This window comes from Ranitomeya imitator, chromosome 4 (assembly GCF_032444005.1).
Source record: "Ranitomeya imitator isolate aRanImi1 chromosome 4, aRanImi1.pri, whole genome shotgun sequence".
Lineage (NCBI taxonomy): Eukaryota > Metazoa > Chordata > Amphibia > Anura > Dendrobatidae > Ranitomeya > Ranitomeya imitator.
The window spans coordinates 54,358,196-54,378,538 of record NC_091285.1 but is presented as its reverse complement, the minus strand read 5'-3'; the positions used below and the strand labels follow the sequence as shown (position 1 = coordinate 54,378,538).

At 40.0% G+C, this 20,343-nt stretch overlaps 1 protein-coding gene across 44 annotated transcripts in view; it reads left to right on the top strand.

Annotated features, from left to right (window-relative positions):
* Positions 1-20,343, top strand: part of LOC138675454 (protocadherin gamma-A4-like) — a 732,953-nt gene that overhangs the window by 586,012 nt on the left and 126,598 nt on the right. The window contains exon 1 of one of the 44 annotated variants that reach the window (XM_069763680.1): positions 9,082-11,688. The exons of 41 other annotated variants lie outside the window; for them this stretch is intronic. In XM_069763680.1, coding sequence (XP_069619781.1) covers positions 9,253-11,688 — 2,436 coding nt within the window. In that variant the 5' untranslated portion in view covers positions 9,082-9,252. Of the gene's footprint in view, positions 1-9,081; positions 11,689-14,724; positions 17,325-20,343 lie in introns of those variants that run through there. 2 more of the 44 variants (XM_069763674.1, XM_069763664.1) reach the window with 2 other exon arrangements.

The following is a 20,343-nucleotide window of genomic DNA, read 5'->3' as shown; positions in this document are numbered from 1 at the left end:
TTGTTTGATTGAATATTACAAAATACTGTATATAAGCCATTAGACAATTTGTCCACTACACTAAATACAAAACACTTTTGTAGGTTTTCCTGCTATATTGGTGGATACTGTGCATTGTAAAGTCATCTGTAAGTTTATTCATGTAATTTGTAATATATGCACTTCTGTTCTGGACATTTTAGGTATGACCCCTTTTTTGGAAAGCTTTTTATTTTCGGATGGATTTTTTGTCTTTTCTGTTTTTTCTTTGTGTGGATTACTTTTTATCTCTACGGTCTGATGTATGTGACCGGTCCTTTTTGTAGAGAACTATTCCTGGTGCGCATACTAAACATCTGTAATTCTTTTATTTAAAGTACAAATACACAAATACATATATGTTACATGTTCCATCTCTTTCTGGGGATTTTTAGCTACAAACATTGCTTCTATAGTAGGGAACTGGTGCCTCATTGAAAACATTATGTATTGGCCCATGGCTCAGTAAAAATAGAAGGGTATAGAGGGTATACACCACCATGCAGGCTTTGTGATGTGCATATCTGTTGAGTAATAGTGATAGCTTAGCTGAATACTGCAATAGTGAATTTATAATCTTCTATACAGTATATGAGTAGAAATAATACATAGATGTTGCAGCTCCTCCATTTGAGAATAAAGTAGTTATTCATGGGTAAGAGGTCATGATCTCAGCCATAGTGATGAGCGAGTATACTCATTGCTCGGGTTTTCCCGAGCACGCTCGGGTGATCTCCGAGTATTTGTTAGTGCTCGGAGATATAGTTTTCATCGCCTCAGCTGAATGATTTACAGGTACTAGCCAGGCTGAGTACATGTGGGGGTTGCCTGGTTGCTAGGGAATACCCTCATGTAATCAAGCTGGCTAGTAGCTTTAAATCATTCAGCTGAGGCGATGAAAACTAAATCTCCGAACACTAACAAATACTCGGAGATCACCCAGGCATGCTCAGGAAAACCCGAGCAACGAGAATATTTGCTCATCACTACTCAGCCATGCTTTATCAATGCATTATGTTCACTCTTTATGAAGGTTTTGAAACCAGAATATATGATGAAAAAAAATTCAATATGTATGTAGAACATGGAAGAATAGAGGAATGATAAAGGCTAGCTAGAGATGAGTGAATTGAATTCTTGTAGAATTTTATAATAATTTTGTATTTGTCAGAATCCATTAATTATGTATTTAGCAGAATGATTTGCTCACATTAAGCGTACTGGAGGCTGGGATGATTCAAGTTATAGGCCACCTGTGGCATCATGGTGTTTGTTGGGAATTTCTATCCATCTATGTATTGCTTGTAGAGACCCGGTTTGCCTGGCAGCTCTTCACTCTGATATAAAGACGCCATGCTGAAATCATGTCTTTCGTATGTGAAGTCCTAATAGAGTATGTAGATAGAGGTTTTCTTCAAGGAACAACTCCTTTTCCAAAAACAAACTGGTCTAAAAATGATTGATATTTAGTCACAAAATTGGAACATGCTTCACATTTCGCTTAGTTATTACTGATAAATGTTAATTGTTTACCAGATGAGAAAAAAAATACAGTTACAACAAGGCAAATAAATTATGTTAATGAAATGTGCCTTGGAAAACATTACCTTCATAACTACAGGACTGACTTTCTCCAATCGATAATAAGGCTTGAATAAGTCACAAAGTCCTTATGAATATCCACAGCCAACAGCAATGAACTTACTTTATCCCTCAAAGTTAAAGCACCACTCCAGCATTTTGTTTTTTAATTCAGTGCTGGAATTGGGCTTCTAATGTAAGTTCCCTCTCCCTCTATTATACTTCTCAACCGCCATCTTCAGCTCTTCCCAGTGCTGCTTTGCTCCTGTGCAGCCATTTTGTGCCCATAACTTCTGACTGACCAGATGTCAGAAGTATTGGTCACAAGTTCTCAGTGTAAGTCTGTCCCTCATTCTGGCCCTCATAGACTTTCATTGAGTTGCGACTTCCGAATCGCTCTGGCAAATACTGGAGCAATCTGGCAGATGACATATTTCAGGAGAAAACCGTCCCTGTGCCAACAAAAGATGAAGCTGGCAGCTGGAAAGTAAGAGACTTTGTGCAGGGAACTTAGAATAGTAGTACCACTCCAGTGCTGCAATAATAAATAACACTCGAGTGTTGCTGAATTTACATGAAAAGATAATCGTGAACAAGCATTCTTAAAATTGCACAACATAAAAGATTGTTGTCTCGGCAGCAGGACCTGTGATGCCGAGGACAATGGCAGCCTACAGACTCTGGGCCAAACGATGAACACTGAACGATCTGTACTGGATTATTCAATCTGGCTACATAGACAGGCTGTTTAATGACTGACAACTAGTGTTGAGCATTCCGATACCGCAAGTATCGGGTATCGGCCGATACTTGCGGTATCGGAATTCCGATACCGAGATCCGATATTTTTGTGATATCGGGTATCGGTATCGGAAGTGTAAAATAAAGAATTAAAATAAAAAATATTGTTATATTCACCTCTCCGGCGGCCCCTGGACATCAGCGGGAGGATCCGGCGTCCGGCACGGCTTCTTTCTTCAAAATGCGCGCCTTCAGGACCTGTGGAATGACGTCCCGGCTTCTGATTGGTCGCGTGCCGCCCATGTGACCGCCACGCGACCAATCAGAAGCCGCGACGTCATTCCTCAGCTAAAGTCCTAGAATGAGCGCCTTCTAGGACCTGAGGAATGACGTCGCGGCTTCTGATTGGTCGCGTGGCGGTCACATGGGCGGCACGCGACCAATCAGAAGCCGGGACGTCATTCCACAGGTCCTGAAGGCGCGCATTTTGAAGAAAGAAGCCGTGCCGGACGCCGGATCCTCCCGCTGATGTCCAGGGGCCGCCGGAGAGGTGAATATAACAATATTTTTTATTTTAATTCTTTATTTTACACTTTAATATGGATCCCAGGGCCTGAAGGAGAGTTTCCTCTCCTTCAGACCCTGGGATCCATGAGGATACCTTCCGATACTTGATGTCCCATTGACTTGTATTGGTATCGGATATCGGTATCGGCGATATCCGATATTTTTCGGGTATCGGCCGATACTATCCGATACCGATACTTTCAAGTATCGGACGGTATCGCTCAACACTACTGACAACTGGTAATAAACAGTCGTATCGTACCACTGGTCAGTGCATGTAAATGGACCCTTATATTAGAACTAATTTGCAACTAGACAAGAGCTTTGGAGTAGAAGGTGGTTGGAGTCATTGTCTGATTTGCTTGACGGAGTTGTCCACCTCTGGAGACATTTTTTCACATTTACCTTTCATGTGGCCTGTGGTTATAAATCAGCTGAGAGGGGCTCACAAATAAGCAGATAAAAAAGACACACGTTCTTCCATTGGATCATGCAAATGAGTTATCTGATGGATTTTCAGTTTACCTCATGCTGTGACCAGCAATACAGAGTGCAAACAGTGCAACATTTTGGAGGTAATTCTGTCATCTGATTCATCCTGTCCAAATCGTGGACAGCATGAGTGATTGCACAGCACTGTAGCCTTGCACCGCTGGGGTCCTGGGTTCACTTCCAACCAAGGACAACATCTGCAAGAAGTTTGTATGTTCTCCCCGTGTTTGCATTTCTTTCCTCTGGGTTTACCAGTTTCCTCCCACACTCCAAAGACATAATGATAGGGAATTTATATTGTGGGCCCTAATGGGGACAGACATGATAATGTCTGTAAAGTGCTGTGGAATTAATGGTACTATGTAAGTGAATAGAATAAAAAGGTGATACATTTTTGATGCTGGAAATAACTGCTGCGCATATACACAGGGAGCGCTGGCAACCTAAAGTACCGTATTTCCCAGTGTATAAGACGATTTTTAACCCCTGAAAATCATCTCAAAAGTCGGGGTCGTCTTATACGCCGGGTACGGCGTGTGCAGGGAGCGGTCCTGGATGGTTCCCAGGGTCTGGAGGAGAGGAGACACTCGTTCAGGCCCTGGGATCCATATTCATGTAAAAAAATAAATAAATAATAAATATGGGATATACATACCCTCCGACGGCCCCCGGCTCTCAGTGGTGCAAGCGGCGGCCTCCGTTCCTAAGGCTGCATTGAGCGAAGGACCTTAGACGGTCACGCAACCATAATAGGAATCCACAGGTGTAAAACCGCAGGTGGAATCTGCACAAAAACCACATAAAATCCGTGGTAAATTCGCAGTTAAACACAGTGCTTTTTACCAGTGAATTTCTCAAAACAGGTGAGGCAAAATCCACAGACGTTCCATCTACGTGTGCACATACTCTTAAAGAATCCCACTGGTTCTGAGAATATTTTTTCATGACATACTGTACTTTATGACAGCGGTATAATTTCTTCGATATTACTTGCGTTTATTCATGACAAAAAATGGAAATATAGCGAAAATGTTTAACATTTAGCGCTTTTCAAATTTTAATTTTTATGCCCTTAAATCAGAGAGATATGTCACACAGAATAGTTAATAAGTAGTGTTGAGCGATACCATCCGATACTTGAAAGTATCGGTATCGGATAGTATCGGCCGATACCCGAAAAATATCGGATATCGCCGATACCGATATCCGATACCAATACAAGTCAATGGGACATCAAGTATCGGAAGGTATTCTCATGGTTCCCAGGGTCTGAAGGAGAGGAAACTCTCCTTCAGGCCCTGGGATCCATAGGGATGTGTAAAATAAAGAATTAAAATAAAAAATATTGATATGCTCACCTCTCCGGCGGCCCCTGGACATTACCGCGGGTAACCGGGAGGCTTCTTTGTTTAAAGTGCGCGCCTTTAGGACCTGCGAATGATGTCCCGGCTTCTGATTGGTCGCGTGCCGCCCATGTGACCGGCACGCAACCAATCAGAAGCCGTGACGTCATTCTCATTCACTAAACTCCTAATTCTAGGAATTGAGGACCTGCGAATGACGTCACGGCTTCTGATTGGTCACATGGGTGGCATGCGACCAATCAGAAGCCGGGACATCATTCGCAGGTCCTAAAGGCGCGCATTTTAAACAAAGAAGCCTCCCGGTTAGCAGCGTGATGTCCAGGGGCCGCCGGAGAGGTGAGCATATCAATATTTTTTATTTTAATTCTTTATTTTACACATCCCTATTGATCCGATACCGCTACCCGATATCACAAAAGTATCGGATCTCGGTATCGGAATTCCGATACCGCAAGTATCGGCCGATACCCGATACTTGCGGTATCGGAATGCTCAACACTATTAATAAGTAACATTTCCCACATGTCCACTTTACATCAGCACAATTTTGGAAACACATTTTTTTTTTGTTAGGAAGTTCTAAGGGTTAAAAGTTTCAACAAAATTTACAAAACCGTATTTTTAGGGACCACCTCACATTTAAAGTCACTTTGAGAGGTCTATATGATAGAAAATACCCCAAAGTGACACCATTCTAAAAACTACATCCCTCAAGGTGCTCAAAGCCACATTCAAGAAGTTTACTAACCCTTTATGTGCTTCATAGGAACTGAAGCAATGTGGAAGGAAAAAATTAACATTTAACTTTTTTTTACAAACATTTTACTTCAGAAACAATTTTTTTTTTACAAGTGTAGAAAGAAAAAATGAACAACATATGTGGGGGTAAACATGCATGGCAGAGCTTGGAAGAGAAGGAGCGCTGTTTGACTTTTTCAATGCAGAATTGGCTGGAATTGAGATTGGACGCCATGTTATGTTTGGAGAGCCCCTGATGTGCCCAAACAGTGGATTCCCCCACAAGTGATACCATTTTGGAAACTAGACCACCTAAGGAACTTATGTAGATGTGTGGTGAGCACTTTGAACACTCAAGTGCTTCAGAGAAGTTTATAACGTAAAGCCGTGAAAATAAAAAATTATATTTTTTCCACAAAAATAATCTTTTCGCCCCCCGAAGTTTTATTTTCTCAAGGTTAATAGGAGAAATTAGATGCCCAAGGTTGTGCAATTTTTCCTGAGTACGCCGATACCCCATATGTGGTGATAAACCACTGTTTGGGTGCATGGCAGAGCTCGGAAGGGAAAGAGCGCCATTTGACTTTTTCAATGCAGAACTGGCTGGAATTTAGATCGGATGCCATGTCGGGTTTGGAGAGCCCCTGATGTGCCTAAACAGTGGAAACCCCCCACAAGTGATACCATTTTGGAAACTAGACCCCTTAAGGAACTTATCTAGATGTGTGGTGAGCACTTTGAATGCCCAACACAGAGCCGTGAAAATAAAAAATCTATTTTTTTCCTCAAAAATTATTTTTTAGCCCCAATTTTTTATTTTTCCAAGGGTATCAGGAGAAATTGGACCCCAAAAGTTGTTGACCAATTTGTCCTGAGTATGCTGATGCCCCATATGTGGGGGTAAACCACTGTTTGGGTGCACGGAAGAGCTCAGAAGGGAGGGAACACCATTTGACTTTTTGAACGCAAAATTGGCTGAAATCAATGGCGGTGCCATGTCGCGTTTGGAGACCCCATGATGTACCTAAACATTAGAAAGCCCCCAATTCTAACTACAACCCTAACCCCAACACACTGCTAACCCTAATCCCAACCCTAACCGTAACCCTAATGACAACCCTAACCCCAACACATTCCTAAACCTAATCCCAACCCTAACCATAACCCTAACCCCAACACACCCCTAACCCTAATCCTAACCATAACAGTAACCACAAACCTAACTGTAATCCCAACCCTATTCCTAACTTTAGTCCCAACTCTAACCCTAACTTTAGCCAAGCTCTAACCCTAATGGGAAAATGAAAATAAATATATTTTCTTTGTTTTATTATTTTTCTTTAACTAACGGGGGTGATAAAGGGGGGTTTATTTACTAATTTTTTTATTTTGAACACTGTGATAGGGAACCAATAGGAAAAATCTCCCTATTGTTGCCAGGTGTTGGCCGGCAGATCTCGGCGGGTGCACTGCACATGCGCCCGCCATTTTCTCCCGGAAGAAGAAGCCGGAGGTCCTGAGGACTTCAGAGGCCATGCATGGACAATGGAGGTACCGGGGGGGATTGGGGACCCTACTTCTCTCTTCTCTGATGTGCAATCACATCAGAGAAGAGAGAAATTAAATGGCAAATCGCACTTTTTTTTGCGGTTGCCGTTATATGGTTAATAAGAAAAATATTACATAAAGAGTATATGCATACAGTATATATTTGTAGTAGAAATCAGATCATCACGATTTTCTGTTTTAAATTGAATCTGTCAGTTGTATCATCCTTCCTAAGCCGTCTATATGGACATGCAGGTCATAGGAAGCTGAATAAAAGCTGAATAAAATGATACCTTGATTTCTGCAATCCAATGTCTTATTCCAAAGAAATCCATATTTTTTAATATGTAGATGAGCTTTGCACACAATGTGCTGCACAGAGATTTACATGAGCATCTGCCTCCAGAGCTTATATTAGATAAAATTTGTAGTTACCAGTGTGAGACATGTAACTAACACAGGATGGTAGAACTGAACTTAAATTCTTGCAAACACATTTATCTGTGATGTGTTACAACAATATTACATCCTTGTCTGCCTGTGAGATGGAAGCTGAGAGGAACCTGGAGAAGTGTGAGGTATAATCACACACACCTCTGCAGTGAGATCAGGAGAGCATAGTGCTGCTTTTACACATCACACTGGTTACTCCCCTTCATGTAATCTAAGCACTGGAGGCAGAGTTATCTTCCAGATAACATCTTCCCCAGATCCTGAAAGATGTCATTTATATATAAGAAGAAGGTGGTTTTCTCTGGAAGAAGACATCAGATCACAGATATCAAAGTGTCATTTTATTCAGCTTCCTATGACCTGAGCGCTCACATAGACGGCATAGGAGGGTTGATCCTACTGACAGGATCTCTTTAATGAAATTGTAAAATTGTATTATGGTGTCTATGCTCTTACTGTAATTACAGACCAAGACATCATACTGTTTATACTGCAGAGGACTGTATGTAGTTGTGTGAATTAAATAAAGCTGTATCATGACACTATCTTTGTCTATAGATCCATATGCAATTTTGTTTTGCCAACTATATTTATATTATAGTATTCTATTATAATATTAAGTCATATTATGCCATAAACTAAATTAATTAAATATAATCATCACTGATGACCGAGGGCTTCTTCCTCTCTTTAGAATGCTGATCATATATTTCACTTTTTCTTTTAAAGTTTTTCTATATTTTGTGGATATATATACAAATTAAAAAATGAAAAATGGGGATGAGTGAAAAAATGTATATAAACAGAAATAGACATGCTATCAATCCAATGTAGGTACTGTCATTATAATTCCTTCATATTGATTCTTTCCTTGAAGGAGAGAGATGTTCTATATTTTTGCTTATGGTCTTTAGAGGTACATATCTTATCATTATTATGAATATTACTTTTGTTACCCACTAATTCAATGTAGCAATAGTGATAGATTTCTAATATTAGGAAATGTGCATTTATATGTACTTCTTATGTCTATAGACACTTTATCTTTGTCTATAGATCCATATGCAATTTTGTTTTGCCAACTATATTTATATTATAGTACTCTATTATATTATTAAATGATATTATGCCATAGACTAAATTAATTAAATATAATCATCACTGATGACCGAGGGCTTCTTCCACTCTTTAGAATGCTGATCATATATATTTCACTTTTACATTTCTTTTTCTTTTAAAGTTTTATGTACTTCATTCCTCAAGGAAACATTGTAAAGTATTTTAGTATGTTGGTATTTAGGTACATGAAAATCCTAGTTATTATTAGTAAAACATATTACTAATAAATACAATATTTAAATTTCATTTATGTAGGGAACTTCTGCAAAACCCTCTAGCTAATAACTTATAGGAGAATATTTTATTTCTCAGTCATTTCAAGATAAAATAAAAATTCACATATTGCAGTAATCATTGTTGGCCAGGAGAGGGCAGACACGTCATCCTGATTCTTTGCTAGGATCTCTGCCCATGTCAGCTGTGCGCTCTCCTCCCCCTGGCTCAGTGATTCACCCTCCCATCGTCTCTCACACAAAGAAGAGCTGCAGCTCCGATGAGAGCCCTGCGGATGATTTCAATGCAGGAAAACCAGGATTTTCCCGTGCCTAGGATTTATATTTTTGCTGCTCACACACTTGGATTGATGGGATGATGATTATTCTCCACGCATTTTAGAAGAAGGATTTAAGATATGGACAATCAGAGCTTTGTGAAGGCTTGGAAATGGCAAGTAGCTTTCTCCCTTCTCCTTTGTAGCTGGGGCTGGGTCTCTGGGCAGCTGCGTTATTCTGTCGCTGAGGAGTCTCATCCAGGGACTGTTGTGGGGAACGTGGCTCAGGATCTGGGGGTGAATCTGGCTGATATTAGTAGAAGGAGACTGAGTTTGGGGTCGGAAGGAAACAGCAGATTGTTTTCTATAGAGCAGAAGAATGGAGCTCTGGTCGTCCATGAGAGGATTGATAGGGAGAGCCTGTGTGGATCCAGCCTGAGCTGTGTCCTGCATTTAGAGGCTGTGGCTGAGGATCCTCTGGAGCTGCACAGTCTGGAGATCGACATTCTGGATATTAATGATAATTCACCAATATTTTCTAGCATTAATACAATTATAAATATTACAGAATCTATTCCTGGAGAAAGATTTCAAATAGAAACGGCAACAGACTTAGATGTGGGTAAAAATGGTATAAATCAATATAAATTAAACTCAAATCCATATTTTTCTCTGTTTACTAAAAATCGTATGGATGGGACCCTTATTACCGAGCTTGTGTTAGAAAAGAGCCTTGATAGGGAGGAAAAGGCTGAACATAAGCTTGTTCTCACTGCTGTAGATGGGGGCGATCCTCCTAAATCAGGGTCCACACAGATAACCGTAAATGTATTAGACATTAATGACAATGCTCCTGTGTTTCATCAGTCCAGTTATAGGATCAACGTTTTAGAAAATATTCCATTAAACACAGTTATCATACAATTGAATGCTACAGATCTAGATGAAGGTGCAAATGGCGACATCTTATATTCCTTTGATCACCATACTTTGGAATCTGCAAAAAGGATATTTCAAATAAATTCAAAGACTAATGAAATAATAACTGCAGATAGATTGGATTTTGAAGAATCTAAGTTTTATGAATTGTATGTAAAAGCAACAGACAAGGGTTCACCTAAATTACAGGGGCATTGTGTGATCCAGATTGAGGTAAAAGATGTAAATGATAACAACCCTGAAATTATTTTCACTTCCAAGACTAATGAGGTTCCTGAGAATGCCCCCATAGGAACTGTGGTTGGATTCATCACAGTCAAAGATAAAGATTCAGATAAAAATGGTGAAATTAGGTTGAAATTGTCACCAGATTTACCCTTTAAAATCCAGCCCATGTCACAGCGTTACGCTCTGGTCACTAGTGGACATCTGGACAGGGAGAAGCTCTCACAATATACCATTATACTGACGGCATCAGATCTGGGGTCTCCGTCTCTCAGCAGCCAGATTACAATCAGCCTTAATATCTCTGATGTGAATGATAATCCTCCAGCATTTCTGCACAATGTGTACAATGCCTTCATACCAGAGAACAATGAGGCCGGCAGACTGTTATGTTCGGTATCTGCTGTAGATCCGGATGAAGGAACTAATGCAAACCTCATTTACTCCATCGCTGAGAGCCACATCCACGGTTCTCCCGTCTCTTCGTTCGTCTACATTAACTCCGACACCGGGAATATTTATGCACAAAGGTCTTTTGACTATGAACAATTCCAGGTTCTGCAGATCTCAGCGAGAGTGGAAGATTCTGGATCTCCAAAATTATCCTCCAATGTTTCCGTCTTCATATTTATTCTGGATACAAATGACAACCCTCCCACTATCTTATACCCAGAGAACACAGCGGAGACCATTGCTCAGGAGACCATCCCAAGATCTGCAGCTGCTGGGTATTTAGTCAGTAAGGTGTCTGCCGTGGATGTGGATTCTGGGCACAATGCCTGGCTCCTCTATAGTCTTGTTCAGTCTGCCAGTCCTGCTTTATTCCACATCTCTGAATACACGGGAGAAGTCAGGACTCTCCGAGGTTTACATGAGATGGATAACACGGAGCAGCGACTGGTGATTGCAGTCAGTGACCATGGAAAACCTTCTATGACCACCACGGCTACCATCATTGTGAATATATTAGACTCTGTGGCTCAGGAAAGTCCTAAATCTCAAGACTTTCTTACAAATGCCAAATCTGCTCCAGACCTGACTCTGTATCTTATCGTCTCCCTTGTGGCCATCAGCGCAGTTTTTCTGGTCACATTTTCTATATTACTTGTCCGGTGCCTTAGAAAGAATTATGATTCTGGGTGTGGATTCTGCTTCTCTGACAAATCCCTTTCTACATCCTACATGGATCAGTACAAACCAACCCTTTACCTGAACACAGATGGGACACTGAAGTACATGGAGGTGCGGATGGCTCCACCTGAGGTTCCAGGGTCTTGCTACCCGGCTTGTTTCCCTTCTGCAGATATTCCAGGTTTTACTTTAAGCAAAGCCACAAACATTCCTCAATTAACTGAACCATTTGTGGAGTCAAAACCTTCTTTAGACTCAGAATGGTATAATGATGCCACTCAGGTGAGGATACATTGCAATTCATTTTTTCTTTCTTTAAATTACAACCCTTATGTTATGCTTATTTATAAAAGATTTATCTTGGACATTGTTTCTTCAACTTTAAACCCTATTTTATTTCCCAATAGAAACTAGATATGTAAATCTTTAGAAGACTACTGATATTTCAAGTTTGCTTGTGTTTTTATAACTTTTAAGTTTCATTTTCTCACTGCAATAAATGATTCCAGACACTGTAAGTTGTAGATAAAATACACCGAGTTACTGTGTTTAAAGAGGGATCCAAGAAGTATCATTTCTCCTTGCGGAGAATGACATGATAAGCATGTTGAGGTGAGGAGATTTAAAGCTGCAATGCTCCTCTGGGAAATATGCAAATTGTCTCTTCAGAGAGGAAGAGGACTAGAACTCTAGTGTCACCTATTGGAAGTAGCAATCCTAACAGTCAATGTTGACTCTTTAACGAGCCTTGTCACATAACTCGAAACACAGTGTCTGCAAATTGAGATTCTGGTTTGGCTATTATCCTAAGTCATGTGACAAGGCTCGTTAAAGAGACATTGACTGTTAGGATTGCTACTTCCAATAGGTGTCACTAGAGTTCTAGTCCTCTTCCTCTCTGAAGAGAAAATTTGTGTTTAAAGACATAGTTATGTTATCAGCTATTGGTGTGTAAATCTAGAAGCGTGAAACAGAGCACACAATAGGGTGAAACCCTCTGGAGGGAGAGTAGGGAGTGCTGGTTATGATCACCTAGTAGTGTTGTGACAGTCACAACTCCTATGTAGGCTTGATGAAAAACAGCTGCTGCCCTATGGATGGTGGATAAATCCTCCAGAAGATATTGGATCCAGTTGGATGAACTCGTAGGTGGGGCACGCTGCTGGAGCAAATCAGTTGTTCAGAAACAATGATGAGGAAAAAACTTTTTATTCACAATGCATTTCAACATCATATCATGAAAAAAACAAATGTCACTTTAATCATTAGTGAGATTTGTTTTTTTTTCATTTGCAAAAAGATGTTGGTATGGCGTTTTCAATGCGTTTTGGATAAGAAGCCTTTTCTTCATCATCATTTCTGAAAAATTAATTTACTCCAGCAGTGTGGCCCAACTATATGGTCATCCAACTGAATCCATCAACTGCTGGTGATCAACCTGTCAAAAGCAACTGCTGATGCTATGAAACAGGAACGCATTGTATGTAGAAATTTAATTTAAAGGTTGGCACAAATAGGCCTGATTATTTTTTTCAAGCACTTATATTTCTTGACGGTGTTTTTTCCATAGATTTAGCAAATTTAAAAACATGGTTTAGACTTCTTGTTTGGAACAGATCATTAGAGATCTAGTCTTGTTGATAACAAAATACATATTGAGAAAATATAGATTGCAAGCGTACAAAAGCATTTAGACAATGTCTCATATAATGAGCTATACCAAAGTTATGCCCGTGTAACATTAACTTAGTATACAGAGCATGGTAGCTGCAGGCTACACTGAACCGTCATATAAAATGTTTTCTGTCACTTTATTTGTCGCTGTTAACTAACATCAACTGGGGTAGTGAGTAGCAATAAATAAGAATTATTTGCAAATTAATGCAAACATTCTAAATGACATAACAATACAGAATATATACTGTATATATATATATATATATATGTATATGCAATACTCCACCAACGTAGACTGCACACTTGTTGCCCTTTCTATCTGAGAATGCCAGTTCATGGGTTACATACACTTCCCACATGAGTCTACATTTCTATGGTGTGCATTGTATACCTTTACGTAATTTTAATTTTAGCTTATTATTATGATTTGTATTGATTTAAGTTAATTTCTAATGTAAGTTTATTAGTTGCCTTAAATAGATTATGTATTAAGAAACAATTGGCCTAACCCTATGCGGCACATTTCTGTTGGACACAGTATGGCTTATTGTTGCATATTCTAGTGTTATGTAGTTATGCAGCCTTGGAAATCCTGAAGAGGCTCAATGTGCTGCCATCCTCGGTCTGGCCAAGTGGATTGCCATTGAATATCAATCTGTTTTACTATTTATGACCATTGACTCATTGAATGAATCAGAGGTTGAAATGAGCAAATCAATGCGTTATAAAAATAATTTGTGCTGATAATTAGGAAATTTGCTGAAGACAGCAAATTCGAACAAGTTGAGATTTGATTCATGTAACTTTAAAAAAAAAGTCTTCCTGTATTTTACATAATGCAGAACATTGAGTTGTCGATAGACGGCTCACATGACCTCCAATGTGACCCGGCAGTCTTTCTAATAAAGTCCTATAGCAATCACATCACATATGTATAGATTAGCCTCCTACAGCTGGTATGAAGATCAGGGTAGGGAATGCAGGGCAGTAACCATTTTGGGATAAATCTGTTTCGGGAAAGGATGTCACGGCTCATAGTTAACCATTAGAAAAAGGGGAAAGGCCTCTCAAATCTAACTAGAAAAATGTTATACAAATCTTTTAAGGGCAGATGGACTACCTGCATTTTGAGGAGAGTTTATAATCTGCAAATCACTTTTTAAGACCAAATTTGGCAAGGCCAAAATTTGCCAAATTTGTATTTCAAAATACTCAATCATTTCTAATAAAACAGACTTTTACAGCTACCAAAGGAGGATCTACAGTAGTATACAAGCTGGGTCAACACTCTCCTTGAAGAGACAGTCTAAAAAGATAGATGTCTCTTACTTTGCAGCCACTACTTCTGTTTAATACCAGACAATCCCATTATTATATTTTAATGAAACAGTTTTTACTTTGGTAGAACTGAAAAAACTGGAATTACATTGTTAAGGATATCCATTTTAGAGACTACATACGTGTATGCAATAAGATTTAAAGTCCTTTGTGAAAGAAAATTAACTCACAAAAGCTGTAGATTTCAAAAGTTGCCAGGAGAGGGCAGACACGTCATCCAGATTCTTTGTTAGGATCTCTGCCCATGTCAGCTGTGCGCTCTCCGCCCCCTGGCTCAGTGATTCACCCTCCCATCGTCTCTCACACAAAGAAGAGCTGCAGCTCCGATGAGAGCCCTGCGGATGATTTCAATGCAGGAAAACCAGGATTTTCCCGTGCCTAGGATTTATATTTTTGCGGCTCACACACTTGGATTGATGGGATGATGATTATTCTCCACACATTTTAGAAGAAGGATTTAAGATATGGACAATCAGAGCTTTGTGAAGGCTTGGAAATGGCAAGTAGCTTTCTCCCTTCTCCTCTGTAGCTGGGGCTGGGTCTCTGGGCAGCTGCGTTATTCTGTCGCTGAGGAGTCTCGTCCAGGGACTGTTGTGGGGAACGTGGCTCAGGATCTGGGGGTGAATCTGGCTGATATTAGTAGAAGGAGACTGATTTTGGGGTCGGAAGGAAACAGCAGATTGTTTTCTATAGAGCAGAAGAATGGAGCTCTGGTCGTCCATAAGAGGATTGATAGGGAGAGCCTGTGTGGATCCAGCCTGAGCTGTGTCCTGCATTTAGAGGCTGTGGCTGAGGATCCCCTGGAGCTGCACAGTCTGGAGATCGACATTCTGGATATTAATGATAATTCACCAATATTTTCTATTATAAATGCAATTATAAATATTACAGAATCTATTCCTGGAGTAAGGTTTCAATTAGGAACAGCAACAGACTTAGATGTGGGTAAAAATGGTATAAATCAATATAAATTAAACCCCAATCCATATTTTTCTCTGCTTACAAAGCATCGTAAGGATGGGACCCTTATTACCGAGCTTGTGTTAGAAAAGAGCCTTGATAGGGAGGAAAAGGCTGAACATAAGCTTGTTCTCACTGCTGTAGATGGGGGCGATCCTCCTAAATCAGGGTCCACACAGATAACCGTAAATGTATTAGACATTAATGACAATGCTCCTGTGTTTCATCAGTCCAGTTATAGGATCAACGTTTTAGAAAATATTCCATTAAACTCAGTTATCATACAATTGAATGCTACAGATCTAGATGAAGGTGCAAATGGCGACATCTTATATTCCTTTGATCACCATACTTTGGAATCTGCAAAAAGGATATTTCAAATAAATTCAAAGACTAATGAAATAATAACTGCAGATAGATTGGATTTTGAAGATTCAGATTTTTATGAATTGTATGTAAAAGCAACAGACAAGGGTTCACCTAGATTAGAGGGGTATTGTGTTATCCAGATTGAGGTAAAGGATGTAAATGATAACACCCCTGAAATTATTTTCACCTCCAAGACGAATGAGGTTCCTGAGAATGCCCCCATAGGAACTGTGGTTGGATTCATTACAGTCAAAGATAAAGATTCAGGTAAAAATGGTGAAATTAGACTTGATGTGTCACCAGATTTACCCTTTAAAATCCAGCCCATGTCACAGCGTTACGCTCTGGTCACTAGTGGACATCTGGACAGGGAGAAGCTCTCCCAATATACCATTATACTGACGGCATCAGATCTGGGGTCTCCATCTCTCAGCAGCCAGATTACAGTCAGCCTTAATATCTCTGATGTGAATGATAATCCTCCAGCATTTCTGCACAATGTGTACAATGCCTTCATACCAGAAAACAATGAGGCCGGCAGACTGTTATGTTCGGTGTCTGCTGTAGATCCGGATGAAGGAGCTAATGCAAACCTGATTTACTCCATCACTGAGAGCCACATCCACGGTTCTCCTGTCTCTTCATTCGTCTACATTAACTCCTTCAGTGGGAATATTTATGCACAAAGGTCTTTTGACTATGAACAATTCCAGGTTCTGGAGATCACAGCGAGAGTGGAAGATTCTGGATCTCCAAAATTATCTTCCAATGTTTCTGTCTTCATATTTATTCTGGATACAAATGACAACCCTCCCACTATCTTATACCCAGAGAACACAGCGGAGACCATTGCTCAGGAGACCATCCCAAGATCTGCAGCTGCTGGGTATTTAGTCAGTAAGGTGTCTGCCGTGGATGTGGATTCTGGGCACAATGCCTGGCTCCTCTATAGTCTTGTGCAGTCTGCCAGTCCTGCTTTATTCCACATTTCGGAATACACAGGTGAGGTTAGGACTCTCCGAGGTTTACATGAGATGGATAACACGGAGCAGCGACTGGTGATTGCCGTCTGTGACCATGGAGAACCTTCTATGACCACCACAGCTACCATCATTGTGAATATATTAGACTCTGTGGCTCAGGAAAGTCCTAAATCTCAAGACTTTCTTATAAATGCCAAATCTGCTCCAGACCTGACCCTGTATCTTATTGTCTCCCTTGTGGCCATCAGTGCAGTTTTTCTGGTCACATTTTCTATATTACTTGTCCGATGCCTTAGAAAGAATTATGATTCTGGGTGTGGATTCTGCTTCTCTGAGAAATCCCTTTCTACATCCTACATGGATCAGTACAAACCAACCCTCTACCTGAACACAGACGGGACACTGAAGTACATGGAGGTGCGGATGGCTCCACCTGAGGCTCCGGGGTCTTGTTACCCGGATTGTTTCCCTCCAATTACAGATATTCCGGGTTTTACTTTGACTCGATCACTAGATGATCCAATTGAAAATGGTATAGCTGAACATACAATTCTTTCCACCAACTCAAATTGTTTAAATGAAACTAACCAGGTGAGATACTGAACCTTTTATCTTTTTTCCTTAGTTTTTATTCTGATCGGATGCACTAGTTGACGGCACCCATTAACTTTTGCTATAGTGTTCAAGTATTTGGCTCCATAATTCCATAACATTTTCATGATTGTTCAATAGTCTTATGATCTGCTTATCATTTTATCATTTACATCTCACTCGTACCTTAAATCTCTGCAAGTACAAACAAGTAAATATAATACTAATTGTGGTATGGATAGATATGAGGCAGCATGTGACAATTTATGTCTACATAAACTTAACATGTTGGAATTGAGTGATTCCGATACAGTATATATTGTCTTCTCAGTATAGCCTTCCTTGTATTACAGCAGTTACTACCTTGGAAATAGGGAGAGATTGCAACTGGAGAGAACAAAACTCAAATATAGGAGTTAGGTGTAAGTAAATGGGCTCTCCAAACTTAGTTGAGTTGCGCAAGCTTACATTATATAGCACCAAAATCACACAATTAATTTTATAATTTACAAATGCAAAGACATCAACTGAATATACCACTGTCTAATAAGATAGTGTTCAATTAATTATTGTAATTGTGAATATAACCATAAATTTCAAAACATTTTTACAAGATAGCCTACAGGGTGTTATGTGAAGATACCATCTAGATATCATGCTAAGAAAATTTCTACACCAGTAAAAACAAATAATTAGCTCAAAGCATACAAAATGGAGTATAAAGACATACAAAAGGTGACTTGTCTAACAATCTTCATTTCCCATATGGGAATGTTGCAAACCAATGTGATACCTTTTTATAAAAGGTATCTCGTATCATGTCTTGTCTTGTGTACCTCAGAGCTTGTAGTGATTTCTGAGCATCAATGTTTAGCTATTTTGCATATGAAGTTAAAGGGAAACTGTCACCCCAAAATCGAAGGTGAGCTAAGCCCACCGGCATCAGGGGCTTATCTACAGCATTCTGTAATGCAGTAGATAAGCCCCTGATGTAACCTGAAAGATGAGAAAAAGCGGTTAGATTATACTTACCCAGGGGCGGTCTCGCTGCGGTTCTGGTCCAATGGGCGACGCGGTTCAGTCCGGGTCCTCCCATCTTCTTATGATGACGTCCTCTTGTCTTCATGCTGCAGCACCAGCACAGGCATACTTTGCCTGCCCTGTTGAGGGCAGAGCAAAGTACTGCAGTGAGCAGGCACCTGGAAAGGTCAGAGAGGCCCGACGCCTCTGCACTGTAGTACTTTGCTCTGCCCTCATCAGGGCAGGCAAAGTATGCCTGCGCCGGAACCACAGCATGAAGACAAGAAGAGGACATCATCGTAAGAAGATGGGAGGCCCCGGACCGGACCGTGACACCCATCGGACCCAGACCACATAAGAACCACCCCTGAGTGAGAATAATCTAACCTCTTTTTCTCATCTTTCAGGATACATCGGGGGCTTATCTACAGCATTACAGAATGCTGTTGATAAGCCCCTGGTGCCGGAGGGCTTAGCTCACCTTCGATTTTGGGGATGACAGATTCCCTTTAATTGAAAGAAATGGCAATATTTGATACAAATGTTTTAATTTTCTTCTTATTTATCAGTCTTTGAAGATAAGTGAACTCTGTATGTAATTTTGGTAAAACAACCAAAATCGTGAAAGTATTTTCCCACAGCTTTCGGCTTAGGAGATACATTTCTTTTTGCCGGGGATGGCAAATTTAGGACCCCCAGAATTAATGCTAATTTCATCTATTTTTTATGGTTAGTGTCCATATAGAACATAACAATTGATATAACGTACAGAGCCACCTAAGAGTATTTCATTGAACTAGATTTGGTGCGAATTTATTTGCCCATCCCATTCCATTGGGAAACGGAGTACTGCCTCTTACATGCAGAGGTTTGTCGCTGTTCTTTTGATTAGTGAGCCTGGCACGTCATGTGTGTGACACCGCAGGAATGATGTTACACCAGGCCGGATAATAAATCGAAGAGCTGCTAACGACATCAGGTATGAGGCAGTACCCTCTCTTTCATACAGTGGTAGATAGATCACTGTATAGGCCGATAGAATGGGACATGTAAATCGATTTACATAAACTCTAATAGCAATCCCTAAATTGCATGAAGAAAAACTATCTTTGTTGCCCATACAAACCAATCAGAGAACAGTTTGCAGTTTACCACAATTGTTAAAAAAAATGAAAGCTGGGCTCTGACTGGTTGCTGTTGGGAAAAATTGGGGATTTTCTTTTACACTACTTTTAAATGTGAAGCCTAGCAAAATCATTCACCAGAAACTTTAATTATTAAGTCGTAAAGGACTTACACTTGTAGGCAATGCTTCGGTGGACAAACTCTGTCAGCGCCAGAGGTCACATGAATAAAATAGGCCCATAATCTCTAGTAAATGTAATACTTATTAAAGTTTAAATGCAGCGCCTATCGACGAAGGTAACCGTGTGAGGTAAGGTCATCAACAATGTGCATTACTGGGGTGAAATGTGTAATAACTGGAATGGATGCTAAGGTAGAGATGGAGTAATTCCGGGATTTGGATGGCTGATAAGTCTAAATACTTTTGATTGTTTTACATTGTTGTCTGCTGAAGTTTATATTATTTAGCTATGAGGACAAAATTTACGGCACTCTTTCTGCTTCACTTACTAATTGATTAATTATACATCAGTCTAACAGAAAACACACATCAGAGGGGATGATAACATAGGAGTAAACTCATTTTATAATAACATTCAATGCAGGAACACAATTTCTGTTTTTAAAAATGAAAGCAAATTTGTATCATTTAGTTGGTGCTGGATTAACCTTTCACTTTACATCAAGGATAAAAAACACTGTTGCTTGAAGTTGCAATAAAACCTTAGTTTTTGGGCTCATGACTAGAGTTGAGCGACTTTTACTTTTTTCGGATCGAGTCGGGTTTCGCGAAACCCGACATTGTCAAAAGTCGGGTCGGGTGAAATCGGCCGATTATTGCGAAAAGTCGGGGGCCGACTGAAACACGAAACCC